The sequence below is a fragment of the Taudactylus pleione genome, unplaced genomic scaffold (genome assembly GCF_031769625.1).
Source record: "Taudactylus pleione unplaced genomic scaffold, aTauple2 ptg000431l, whole genome shotgun sequence".
Classification (NCBI taxonomy): domain Eukaryota; kingdom Metazoa; phylum Chordata; class Amphibia; order Anura; family Myobatrachidae; genus Taudactylus; species Taudactylus pleione.
In genome coordinates, this window is record NW_028284833.1 from 2,145,383 (window position 1) to 2,159,176 (window position 13,794).

The 13,794-nt window shown below is 44.0% G+C and overlaps 1 protein-coding gene across 2 annotated transcripts in view; it reads right to left on the reverse strand.

Moving 5' to 3' along the window:
- DIAPH1 (diaphanous related formin 1) overlaps positions 1-13,794 on the reverse strand; it is a 253,834-nt gene that overhangs the window by 151,818 nt on the left and 88,222 nt on the right. For both annotated transcript variants that reach the window (XM_088447392.1, XM_088447393.1), the window contains exons 4-12: positions 13,213-13,314; positions 11,718-11,848; positions 10,609-10,686; positions 9,795-9,858; positions 7,653-7,792; positions 6,074-6,182; positions 4,873-4,983; positions 4,332-4,450; positions 1,211-1,327 (exon numbers count right to left, since the gene is read on the reverse strand). In XM_088447392.1, the coding sequence (XP_088303518.1) occupies positions 1,211-1,327; positions 4,332-4,450; positions 4,873-4,983; positions 6,074-6,182; positions 7,653-7,792; positions 9,795-9,858; positions 10,609-10,686; positions 11,718-11,848; positions 13,213-13,314 (971 nt within the window). The remainder of the gene's footprint in view (positions 1-1,210; positions 1,328-4,331; positions 4,451-4,872; positions 4,984-6,073; positions 6,183-7,652; positions 7,793-9,794; positions 9,859-10,608; positions 10,687-11,717; positions 11,849-13,212; positions 13,315-13,794) is intronic.

Here is a 13,794-nt window from a genome sequence, read left to right on the forward strand (position 1 = left end):
CAGACCCTGGCCTCTGTCAGGTCACTAGCAGACCCTGGCCTCTGTCAGGTCACTAGCAGACCCTGGCCTCTGTCAGGTCACTAGCAGACCCTGGCCTCTGTCAGGTCACTAGCAGACCCTGGCCTCTGTCAGGTCACTAGCAGACCCTGGCCTCTGTCAGGTCACTAGCAGACCCTAGCCTCTGTCAGGTCACTAGCAGACCCTAGCCTCTGTCAGGTCACTAGCAGACCCTAGCCTCTGTCAGGTCACTAGCAGACCCTAGCCTCTGTCAGGTCACTAGCAGACCCTAGCCTCTGTCAGGTCACTAGCAGACCCTAGCCTCTGTCAGGTCACTAGCAGACCCTAGCCTCTGTCAGGTCACTAGCAGACCCTAGCCTCTGTCAGGTCACTAGCAGACCCTAGCCTCTGTCAGGTCACTAGCAGACCCTAGCCTCTGTCAGGTCACTAGCAGACCCTAGCCTCTGTCAGGTCACTAGCAGACCCTAGCCTTTGAGAGATCAGACATTGCCACTAGCGTCTCTGAGGTCACACACAGACACTAGCCTCTGTGTAGTAGACAGTAGCCTCTCTGAGGTCAATAGCGCAGTCACCAGCCTCAGTGATATTACACTGGCAGTCACTAGCCTCAGTGATGTCACTTGCAGTCACTAACCTCAGTGATATTACACTGGCAGTCACTAACCTCAGTGATGTCACACTGGTAGTCACTAGCCTCAGTGATGTCACTCTGGCAGTCACTAGCCTCAGTGATATTACACTTGCAGTCACTAACCTCAGTGATATTACACTGGCAGTCACTAGCCTCAGTGATGTCACACTGGTAGTCACTAGCCTCAGTGATGTCACTCTGGCAGTCACTAGCCTCAGTGATATTACACTTGCAGTCACTAGCCTCAGTGATATTACACTGGTAGTCACTAGCCTCAGTGATGTCACACTGGTAGTCACTAGCCTTAGTGATGTCACACTGGTAGTCACTAGCCTCAGTGATGTCACACTGGTAGTCACTAGCCTCAGTGATGTCACACTGGCAGTCACTAGCCATAATGATATTACTGTAGCCACTGATATGCCACTAGGCTTAATTTTTGTAAAAATTACTACAGTTTACAACTTGTCTCCAATGAACTCGCAGAATTCCAGGTTTTCCCCCATATAAATGTTCTTGTTTTTGCCTATTGATCCCTGTGCCAGTATGACCGTGTCCTACCTGGCATCATAGTCATTTCGGATGAGAAGAAGATGCTGCAAGACGGAGAGAAACAGCTGCTCCGCAGGAGTGTCCTTCACTGTGTTCTGGACAATTTGGAAGACTTCTTGGACGTCAGTAAGATAAGAGTTAAGGTTAAAGGTGGTTTAAAGAAAAAATAAAATGAAGCATTACATTTCTGCGAGCTCTATAGGCAGGTAAATCATCCATTCTTGGTTTATCGCACTATATCTAACATAATTAAAGAAAAACAATAGCCTATTTGACTTTAATATGCATCACATTACTGAAATCACTGGAGGTTTGTCTTTAACTAAATCTATCCAGCCAGCTCACCTGCTCTATTAGGGGGATACGATTCTCTAACACAGCCGGCAAAGAGGGACTGACGGCTCGGCAGACTTGTGGATTGGTGGAATGGCACACAAGGACAGAGACAGCTTAGATGGTAGCAGGTTCTGATTTCTGAGACCTGTAAGAGCCCCCAGGAGGTAATAGCTGACCTTCCTAACAGGGCTGCAGTGGAAATGTTAGGTAAGGCTAGTGTCGGGGCCTAACAATCCTTCAAGCTTACACATCGGGTTCTAGAGAGTCCGATTCATTGCTCAAATACCGCTAATGGATATTTATCACACTTTACAAATGTAACGGGCTTCTTTGGCCGATGGCATTTGAGACTTTCAGCATTCTGATGCCCTCTATTTAAAGTTACGTTGGTAATGATGGCAGAGGAGACCCAAGTGACTACCCTGTGGGTGTAGGTATAAGTACCCAGGGTTGTACCAAGATTGCTGAGAACACCAGCTACAGTAACTAAACATAATCTTAACTTTGCAAAGGATTTCCTGATTACAATCGGCGCTATGTACAGTAAGTGCTATTTGTGTGACATGAAGACAGATAGGCAGCTGAAAGAGGGCGCTTACAAATAACTATTACCAGTGCAGTAGCTGAACGTCTCCCCCATACACGACACGAGGGTTGTTCAAAAAGTAATGCTTAAATGCTCACAACTAAAATTTCATTACAGATACAGATTTGAAAATTTGCAGTAAAATACTGAATGAAGTCTTAGTGACAGAATGACTACTCAAAAAATTCACCATCTGCCCTCAAACATTTTCTCCACCTCTCAACCCAAGCTGAGTGAATCCACTTTGGATAAAATCCAGTGGTTGGTGTTTGACCCAGGAACGTATGGCGTTTTTAACAACCTCTATGTCTTCAAAATGTTGACCCCGGACACAGTATTTTAGAGGGCCAAACAGATTAAAGTCAGAAGGGGCCAAATCAGGACTGTATAGTGGATGTGGCATTATTGCCCACCTTATTTTGGTAATGGCCGCGGATGTTGCCATAGAAGTGTGAGGTCTGACATTGTCGTGGTGTAAGATGACATTTGACAGTGGAATTGTTGACCTTTTTTTGCGGATGGCTTCTTTCAGCTTCTTAAGTGTAATAATGTATCGATCACTGTTGATTGACTGGTTTGGTTCCAAGTAATCAATGAGAATAACACCTCAGCATTCCCAGAAGAATGTGGCCATGAATTTGTTTACGGATCGCTGTGATTTAAACTTTTTGGCCTAGGTGAACTTGGGTGTTGCCATTGCTTTGATTGGGCCTTTGTTTCTTCTGGGCCATAAAGGAATACCCAGGTCTCATCTCCTGTAATGACATTTTCCAAAAATGTTTCAGGGTTGACTTCAAAGTTGGTCAAAAGGTCATTGCACACGTCCACCCTCTGGGCCTTATGATTTCTGGTTAATTGCTTTGGAATCCATTTAGCACACACTTTACGATATCCCAAATCATTGATTAGTGTTTCTACAGTGCCATGGCTACATTCAAGTTCATCACTGACATCTCTGATGGTCTGATGGTCACACAATGGTCTTTCTGAATCATGGCATCGACTTTGTGTTGGTTCTCTGCTGTCACTGCAGTTGATGGTCTGCCACCACGAGGTTTGTCGCACATGGACGATTCTCCCGACTGAAAAAACTTCATCCACCTTCTGACATTGCTATAGTCAATTGTACGCTCACCATACACTTTTTTCAGTCTTCTGTGGATTTCTATAGCACTGCAGCCTTCTTTTTCCAGAAATACAATGATGGCTCTTTGTTTCATCTTGGATTCCATGGTATTTCTTGGACTACCTAAACAAAAATACATATATAGCTAGCAGACATATTAAACTACAAACTGACATACTTTCAAATAAATGTTCCATATTATTTTAGAGTTATGAGCATTTAGGCATTACTTTTTGGACAACCCTCGTATATGTAGAAATATGTCCGAGCATTGCGCTTGTAACAGCAGAACACATTTCAGACTTTAAACTGTAGGCTTGCACTGCCACCATGTGGCAAAGAGCAAAAACTGCAAACTCTGTAATGACATATCATTATAAAATAATACTCCAAAAGTGTAGGAATAATAAAGTATGGGCAGTAGTCATTAGATCGACATTTACCATGTCGACAGTTGCGATATTAAAATGTCGACAGGCAATGTGTCCATATTATCAGAATGTCAATATGGCTAGGCACTAGAGCAGGGGTGGACAATAAGAGTCCCGCCAGCTATTGTTGAACTACACATACCAGCATGCCCTGCAACAGCTTTAGCAAAACTGTGGCACGGAATGCTGGGATGAGTAGTTCTACAACAGCTGAGGGGCCGCTTATTGCCCACCCATACACTAGAGGGAGGGCTAGGGTTTAGTATAGCATAATGATACTGTCACAGGTCTGACCTGGAAGTGACAGTCACATGACCACCGGGAGCTGGAAGCTGCCTGGAGCAGGTAAGTCACTGCTGGGTCACCCGGGTCGATACGTCGGCAGGGTAACATGTTGACATATTTCATCCGTGTATAAATGATGAATGTCGGCATATAATACCACACCCACTCATACACTTTATAGGCGGCAGATCTAGATCTATTCTGCGGACTGTGCCCCTGAGTTTAGTTACAGCTGCACATACCCCCATCCTCTCTCAGCACGGGATGTAGGACTCTGTGGCTGCCAACTTGCACTAAATACACTGCAGTTGTTATTCGCTTTCTCTGTTCCCACTGTGAACTTTTTTAACACAGTAAAAAGGATATTCCATCTCCACGCGAATGTCTTCCAGGCGCCCGCGCAAATCATCCGTGTCGTATTCGCAGTGCTCCATAAACACGTTCAGCTGCACCTTCAGTTCGTCGTTCTCAATATCTTGAAGATCCTTAACACACAACGTTTTATTAGTAATCAGGTGACCGGGGGTAAAACCGTGCCCTAACTAACAAACACAAGTAACTTCTGCACTAACAATATGTCTCCTCCTATTGTAAGCTTATTCAAGGAGATCCATGTATATATCATAGGTAATCTAGTATCCAACAGATGGTATAAAAAAAAAAAGTGGCGATATAATGTAATCTGCACAGCACGCCAAATACAAATCACGCGTTGAAAAAAATGTAGCGCTTCTCAAACGACTGCTGTGGATCTAGCGATGGTAAAGCCTCAGAGTAATCTATAAGCGTAAGGGGGCACTTGGGATTGTTCCCATTGGGCAAACCTTCCCATTTATCCCTGGCACCTAGCATTATTAGAAGCAAAGCGCCCCGCTAACCGTATGAATGTATAACAGCAATATCTTACCTTTAACAAGTTGCCCAGTCCTGAACGCATGAACTCGCTGCGTATGTGCACTCGGAGGTCCAGCTCATCTCCTTGGATGATCAAGGCATTGATCAAGAGTATACAGCTCACCTTGGAGACAGAAAATGATTTAATCAAAGTAATTATGTGTTTCAGGTGTCTGTAATAACAAATAGGTGGTCAGGAAATGTGATTCCATGAATGAAAGAGGGTTTTAGTGTATCCTAATACTTGAGAAGTAGAACTGTCTATGTCCGTGCACAAACTCAATAGTCAGATGCATCTTATTGACCATCTGGAAATGTTCTCCTGAGGTGTAGTTGGAATAAAACCACCTAATTTGTTCCGCTGGGGACCTGAAACCTAACAGCGCCTAAATACCCCCACGAATAACCAATTTATTCCTAGACCTCTTTTAGTACATGTGTCAACCAATACCAATTAAGGGTCAGATAAGCTTCATGTCACCATATCAAAATGATGGCAGCCATGGGTTATAATAAACAGCGTGAATGTGGTGTAACTACGATAATGTTTCTTTCACAGCTGATCAAACCCAAATCTAACCCGACAGTCACTGGAACTTGGACAGATTCTGCCAGTAATCTCTTCTCTTGTGATTGGGAAAACAAACAAACTGCACCATGGCGGATCCCATGTCCTACAAATAAGCTACTCCCCAATTAAGCTACATATAGTATAGAGACCCATGTCTATAATTCAGGATTGTATGTGCCTAGGATAATTACAATTGCATAGTGTGTGTAGCTTATACACAGTTAATGTGCAAGCTTCCCATTGATAAACTATTTGGTCATTATAAAAGGTACCACTTGGTGTTTGCAGTTATTTTCCACCACCTGACGGAACATCTAGGATGTCCCCTGGGAATACGAACAAGAACCATTGCCCTAAAGTCTCAGTAATCCGTTCTTTGCAGCTTAGATCATTTTTCTTTACCAAGTGCACAGACAGCTTCCATTGAAAGAACCGCAATAAACTGCTGAAGCCCAACATTGGTCATATTAAACGGAAGCAGAGTGCTCGTCAGAGCAAGGTTTTCATATAAGATCCTTACATTTATATGGAGATGTGATGAAAACTCCCCTTAGAGGAACAGATTTTTTAATCTGAATAAATGTTTAATCTTATTATGAAGTATGCTCCTATCCCTCGGAGAGGAGGCTTGGTGCAATACTACCTTGAGAGTCACAGGAGTTCCGCTTTTCAGCCCATCGAGAAGAGTTGTAAATCGCTCCATTTCCTTCATCTCCGCTCTTTCAGTGAGAGCTCCAAGGACACGTTCATGGCTAAAAGTACACAAGCAATTGTGTTACTAAAATTTATTTATCCATTTATATAAACTACACCCTGGGTATAAAGGTCTGTCACATGCCTGATGACAATGTGACTATAACAGTGGGTCCCAAACTTTATTGAATCACGGCGCCCTAGAGTATCGGAATTGTTTTCACGGCACCCCTAAGTTTAAGTTTGTTATTGAGAAATTCAGAAATAAATGTAGTAAAGTAGTAAAGTGAAGTAAATTGTGGCTACCTGTAGGTTCAGCTATGTGGTGATGGACAGGTTTGTGCTTCTGTTTGTTTACATATTTACATTACATTGACGATAAATAATTTGATTTGGCGCTGGCACTAAACTGAGGCATCCCTGCAAGTGTCCCGAGGCACCCCAGGGTGCCACGGCGCACAGTTTGGGAACCACTGGACTATAACAAAACACGTTGGGTGGCTTGTTACGCCGGACCTTCCGGTAATATGTCAGCATCTGGCTTGTATCCCAACCTGGATGAGGTTGTATTGCTGGTTAGGCCTATATCCAAAAAGGTTCAGTTATAGGACACTGAATACTTTTTTACGTAAGGATCATAATCCCATATTTTTTACCATTTCAATTTAAGAGTCGTTACAGCACACAATGCGTGGCTTTGGGCTTTCTTTGCTGGGTGCTTTTCAGTACACAGATGTACTCGCAGGATGAAAGACGTCCGTCTGAGTTTGTTCTGGAGATAAAGTTCATTTCCAAAGAACCCTCAGTTACTGTAAGCAATTTTTACAGCTGTTTTGATGCACGCAGATTATTATTGGTCTGACTGAAATCTCTAAAAGTGAATTTGTAAATATTAACACTATAAGCGCCCTCCAGTGCGTGTGTTCCCATATTTCTACCCTACTAACTCCATACTATTGGACTAGTTGTTCCCTGGTAAAAGAGACATCTGTTCTACTTGCTGTACAACACCAGGTTTCTGGATTCCGCTCTCTCTCTTAGGGCCTGACGTTTTAAATCTGCACCTGCGCACGACATGCACCGTCCATGTGCCCTGATGGTTACCGCCGGGGGGTGCGGATCGGCATTGCCCGGAGATCCATGCGATTCCAATAGGCGTTCCTGAGCTGTGATTTGGGGTGACTTGTCAGCGGGAGTGTCAGAGGGGTGCCGGGGTCAGGGAGTGCATCGGAAGACGCTGTTCCACAGGCACCAGCTGCCACGTACCATCAGACGTTCGGCCAATGTTCGCTCAATAGTGTGACTATTTGCGCACTGCAGCGGATTAGAGCCCTAGCCGGTAGGCGTCTCAGTAGACAGCAGCCACTACTGCATTAGCGCCTACCTCTAAATCAGGCCTTTACAGGCAGCAAATATTGCCAGGACAAAAGAACAAAGTTCCTACAGTAGATGGGGCACGGATTCCTATCCCCCATGATGAAATGGAACAGTGACATTTCCTAATTACACCAAACAAGAATAAAACCTACATGTCCTCAGGCTGCGGAAGTATGCACAGGGCAGAGAGCAATTTCAGAGCATCAACCATCATGGCAGGGACGGAGGGGTCCATGGCCCTCGCCAGCAGCAGAATCCCATCATCTGTGTCCAACACGGTTTTTATTCCAAACTTGGAAGAGAGATGACAAAAGGTTATTTGTGCTTAGACTAATTGCTTTAATATACAGACAATATTATGACCTTAGACAAAGGTGGTATCAAATACCGTATAAATAAATGGCATTCTTTTAAAGTAACTACACTGAAAAGTGATGTTGCCCAATTAAAGTTATGCTAAAGTTTATATGGCTTGTGATTGGCCGGTGCGGTCACACCTCCCTCCGAATCCGGGGTGTAGCTTAGTGAGGCAGATTGTATACTGTTGGTGGTAACGCAGCTTTATCAGAATTACGCCGGGTACTACTACTACTACTACTACTTTAAATCATTTCTGAGACTTGGAAAATGACACATGACCTGAAAATTTCAAGAAACTCTTTGTTGCTGTTATTTCACCAATAGGCTATGAATAAATTACTCTCCTTCATGTAATCAGTAATTAACAATACTGCTGCCAAATATCAACAGCACTGTAATTCTGAGTCTTCAACAGGTACTTTCAGGCATATTTTATTTATTTTTGTTTTAATCTTGGACCAAGAGCTACTACAGTATGTTGAAGTGTTTGAGTGCAGATACCCTTTAAGCTTCAAATAGGTCAGTCTGTGGTTCTAACCAGTATGAGAGATTTAAGTGGGCACTGGAATATATATTGTACATACTCTGTTCTATCTTCTAAAAAAAAATAAGAATTAGAAGTAAAATTATAGAACAGTGGGGAATAAATCAATTCATATGTAAGTTTCCCAATTAACTATCATCCTCTCTTCTATAATTGAAAACATGCCTCCAGGATGGGTTGTAGTTATATGACCGATGCAATCCTGACACCGGAAGGCCGGCTAAGGCGTTACGACAGGCGTCAAATACCGACACCTGCCATAATACCAACGCCTGTATGCTGAACGCCACGGGCCTGATCGAGGTAAGTACGGGCACCCCTTCTGTTAGCTGCTTGGGGGAGGGTTTGGTTTACGGCACCCCGGGGGGATTTAGGGTTAGGCATCCCCCGGGGAGGGTTAGGCTAGGAAAGAGGGGGCTTAGTGTTAGGCACCCCCGGGGGGAGGTTAGGGTTAAGCAGGGGAAGGTTAGGGAGCAGGGAAGGGGGGTTAGGGACTAATGGGGGGGAAGGTTATGGTTAGGCACCCCTAAAGGCGGGTTAGGGGCCGGTAATACAATCCCATTCCCTCCAGGAAAATGCAGTATGTTACATTACAACAAGAAGGGTTATGGACTTGCCCCTAGGTCATGTGCAATCAAAGTAAACTTTTAAATGTCACACATGAAATGGACATAGTCAGACATTTGGACAAAACCCGTTAAAGGATTATCTGAAAGTCAAACCCATTAAAGATAATCCTCTATCACTATTCATTCCCTTTATGTGCTTTTTCAAGCCCATGAAGTTAGGTATGGATACACACCTCAAACTTTCCAGCTAAAAGCTATTTACTGTATATACAAGTGGCACTTATACGCTTATTACATTCGTCTGACGTGAGTCATTACTTTTCTTCAGTCCTTGTAAGACACTGAGTTTGATTGATGTACACTTGAATGTATTCTAATTCATTTAATTTCTATACTTAAAATGTCTCATTTGGCCTGGCCTGCAAGAGGACATTCAACAAATCACAAATGGCCATTCAGGTAAAAGGCAAATACTCCAAAAACTCCTGATAACAAGCATCATGCCATCACATGGTAAAGGGACATCATGCAAGCACCCCCCCAAGCAGAGCACCGAGACAGGAGGGGTTGGCGGAACCAATCATATGCTGCAAGCAAGAGACTGCGGTTTGTGATTGGTCCCCCATTCACACCTCCTTCCGGTGTCATTTTAAGGTGCCTAAGGTAACTGAATTGCTGGCTCTGTGCACAGGATCATCACAGCACAGGGCTGCAGCTAGGGGGGAGAGAGGGGGGGGGGGGGGAGGGGGGAGTCTCCTGTACAATTACCCTTTAATAGATGGTAGAGCATTATTGAATAAACCTGCACATTATTCACTTACATTATTGTTCATAAAAGCCTTTAGACACCTGATGATTTCATGTTCACTCTTAGAGTCACGAGATCTAGGACACAGGAAAATAAAGAAGAATAAATAACAATTGTTGTGCGACATCCAACAAATTTAATATTGAAATTTAAACTTTCATTTAAATTCAAGTCATTCTAATTTAATCTATAAACACTGTAATAGATGACATGAAGGTAAAAAACATGAATATAAAATACCAAACGCAACTTAAAAAGGACACTGCCGTAGGAACGTAATCATAATGTAAAGAAGTTACAATAACAAGGACGACAAGTAAGGTTTTCAGATCTGTATTATCGCGTGCGGCAGAACACGGAAAAGCCGGCAGACAGCCTTGTGCACTATATAGGTATGCTTTACATTTCATGTGGCTGGATAAAGCTATGGCAAAAAATAATACTTTAGGCAAAACGTCATCCCCCAAAGATGCTTTCCGCTACACTCAGGTGATATCCCCGCTCCCATTACTCAAACCAGCTAGTTCTCCATAGCGTTCCTGCACATGACATGATGGATTATAATAATGAGCTGAGTGTTAGGTATCTGTGACACCTATTGGCTGCACCGCCACCTCCTCGGTACAAGGGGAGATCTGGTTATAACTATAACAAGCAGGGATGGAGGGGTAGATGGGGCCAATATAGTGTACAGCCCCTTCTAATATAAACTTATACACAACTTTTATACGATATTGCACCTGTACGGTTAGTGCTCATAACAGATTAATAGAAACTTTCCTTTAAAGACCATTAGTATGCGCGAAGCCCCCAGATGCCACACTTACATTGGCTGATCATCCTGCAGTCTTCGGAGGATATCCAGGAGGCAGGACAGTCCTTCTGCACCAAAATTCTGCACCCAACTAGAAAACAGAACGGAAGTACAGAAACTTCAGAGTAATCCTGGTAGGCCAGAAAACCAAGATCGCTGCTTTCAACCTTTATTCAAATTATTAACCATAAACCGGTATCCAGGAGGGGGCTACGGTGGGTGGAGAATGTGGCTTGTTCTCTACATTAGCAAAATTAAAACTTACAAAAAATCCTTTCAAACATCTAGATCAGCATTTTTCAACCACTGTGCCGTGGCGCACTAGAGTGCGGGGAGGGGAGTCCAGTCCGAGCTGACTTTACCTGTACTGCTGTCCTGGGAAGTGCTGGGGTCTTCAGGGATGGCTCAGATGCACCCGGGCCGTGACCTATGGAGATGTGGCGGTGTGACATAGGTCACGTACGGCGCGTTGCACGCCTGCCTGCGCACTGCTCCCACTTCTGCACTGTGTACGCAGTCACTGAGTGTGACTGGGAAACCCCAACCGATGAGGGACAGCACAGAGACGACAGTGAGCCTTCTCAGATGGTTATTTTATTTTCTGGGGGCCCCATGTTTTTTTTTTTTCTGGGGGTGGATGGGCATTGTCTGTTCTTTTTCTCGCGGGGGGGCCAATGCATGTGTTTTTTTTCCCGTGAGAGACTGATGGTGTGCCTTAGAAATGTTAAAATCTTTAAGGAACAGACACCTTAGAATATTGCATGCACTATAAAAGGCACACGTACATGCTGCAATTCCGATGGCCAATTAGGACCTAACTGGCAGCATCTCAATGTGTTCAAAGGCTTAGGATGACTGGTGATTGTGACCCACACCAGAACAGTATCTATGTGGTGTAGAATGGGACTAGTATAAAATATGGTGGGGTGGCCAACTGCGCCTACTGTGTCTATTAGGAACGGATAATTTACTCCAAAAGCTGGGAGCCCAGACATGTCCCATATGGGCAGATGTGTGAGACAGAGTTGATCATAGAGTCGGGTCAGGCTCTGCTCCTTGGTGGACAATCGTTCTATCCATGAACTGTGTATAATAAAGATGATAATAATATATACTTCTTACCTGACTGGATTATTATTGAGAGATACCCTCAGGGACTCTAAACAGGACAGTAGATTGGAGTCGCCCAAACCAGACTTTAGATCCTGGATATACATTTGTGCAGACCTTGTGCTCTCCTTTTTGTTCATTCCCTATGTTAAATAAATAAAAATAAAATGGAAAGGTGTCAAGTTCCATATTGATATATGCAGGGAGTGCGGAATATGGTTGGCAGGGTAGATTTACATTCAGGCTGCCTCTAAAGAAGTAAAGGATAATGAAGTGGTGTATTAAAGACTGTGGGGGCCAGATTCAGAGATGGGCGCAGATCGCACAGCAGCTGCGTCACGGCTGTGCCAAAATATCTGAAAGCAGCAGGAGGAGTCTGTAGTAGAAAGATGCCCACTGGCGGCTTTTGTGATCCGTCGATGCAACATCAAATAATGTGCGTGAACATCGGTCATCTGAGCGACCCTCAGGCCGGATTTTTTCACACACTTGCCAGGGCCAGCTGAGTCGGAAGACGCACACCCTGGCCTTGGAACGCCTACAAAACTGGACCGATCTGAGTGGATGATGACGAAGGACGGGGCTGCAGCTGATTCACCCAATTGTGCAAATGTACTATAAATGCTAAACTTGCTACATAATAGCAGGATTGCAGTGAACTGAACGATCAGGTTTTATTTAAATAAAGAATGTTTCCTACTCTGTTTGGGAAGGGGAAGGCTGCCTATAGGTTTATTAATCCACATTTTATGTTTGCACTTCGGTGCATATCGAGTCCAAGTTTGAATAAGATTCTAAATGTACAAGATTAGATTTGACCAACGGAATGTGGCAGAACGCAGCAGTTGCCATGGCTTACAGGCGTACCTTGGTTGCCATCTGGCCTAGGATGCACACGACTGGCACAAGTACAACCCCTTCCCTAAATCACGAACAGAGCACCGTGGTAACAACCCCATGGCGAGGTTTCCGGCCATGCCCTCCCGTCACAGCTGACTATATACATTGCAGGAACCCTGGGGGGAATTCTGATCTCCACGAAGGCTGGAATGTGTCAGTGAGGCCAAGGAATCAAACACTGGTGAGATAAGTAGTAGCTGTGCACTATACTGGAGGGTAATTGTTTCTCAGTGCCTTACTTTACCCTTCAGGTTACCAATGCACACTGTCTATTTATAGTCTCAGCCCTGGGAGTCACCACGTAAGCGAGTGGGAATACTTGGCCATCTACTAAAGCTTCACAAAACCTAAATGCAGAGCTTTAACTCATAGGAGAAGCTAAAGGGAAGGTTCATTATAAGAGCTCCCATCAACCACTCCAAGTATTGGTGAAAAGTAGCACTGAACAGCGGATTAGCACAGACAATCATGGTCCAACAGTTTATTGTATTACCAAAGGGGAAAATAAAAAGGAAATAAATAAATACTCAGCCAACCACAACAAGATATAAAACACATACTACGCCGGCAGGACACACTCCGGAGGTAATGAGCACAGACAACTCACAGCTTTGGATGTGTGAAGATACTGAGAAACCATCTCTCTTTTGATCATGATGTCTTTCGCCCGTAGTGGCTGCTGCTTCTCCTCATTGAGATTCATGTCAGTCTAGGAACACATAAGGGAGAGAGATATTAATGTCTACATTAGCCAAATAAAGGCAGCCACGCTACCCCTATTCCATGCAATTCGGTTACTTAGCCAGATTTCTGAATGAGCAAATCAGTGTGTATCTTGGTCACATAAATGCACAGAGCAGATTAGCAGCTAGCTTAGACTACTGCAGCATCAGGCCAAATGAGCGGATCACAGACAGGCGCTATGTACTTTTAGGTCCGCTAAAGACACACACACACACACACAACAGTAGAAAGGAAAATAAATATAATATGCAAAACTGGATGTCAAAGTGCAAAAAAAACCAAAAATATACGTTGGAAACGTAGCAATTTGGGGGGGTAATAACACCTAAAGCTGGGTACACACTACACGATACTGTTAGCGATTTGGCCGATTCCGACGCATCGGAACAACAATATCAAGCAGTGTGTATGCACTGCATCGTGTAATGATCTTTTGTATATGCAG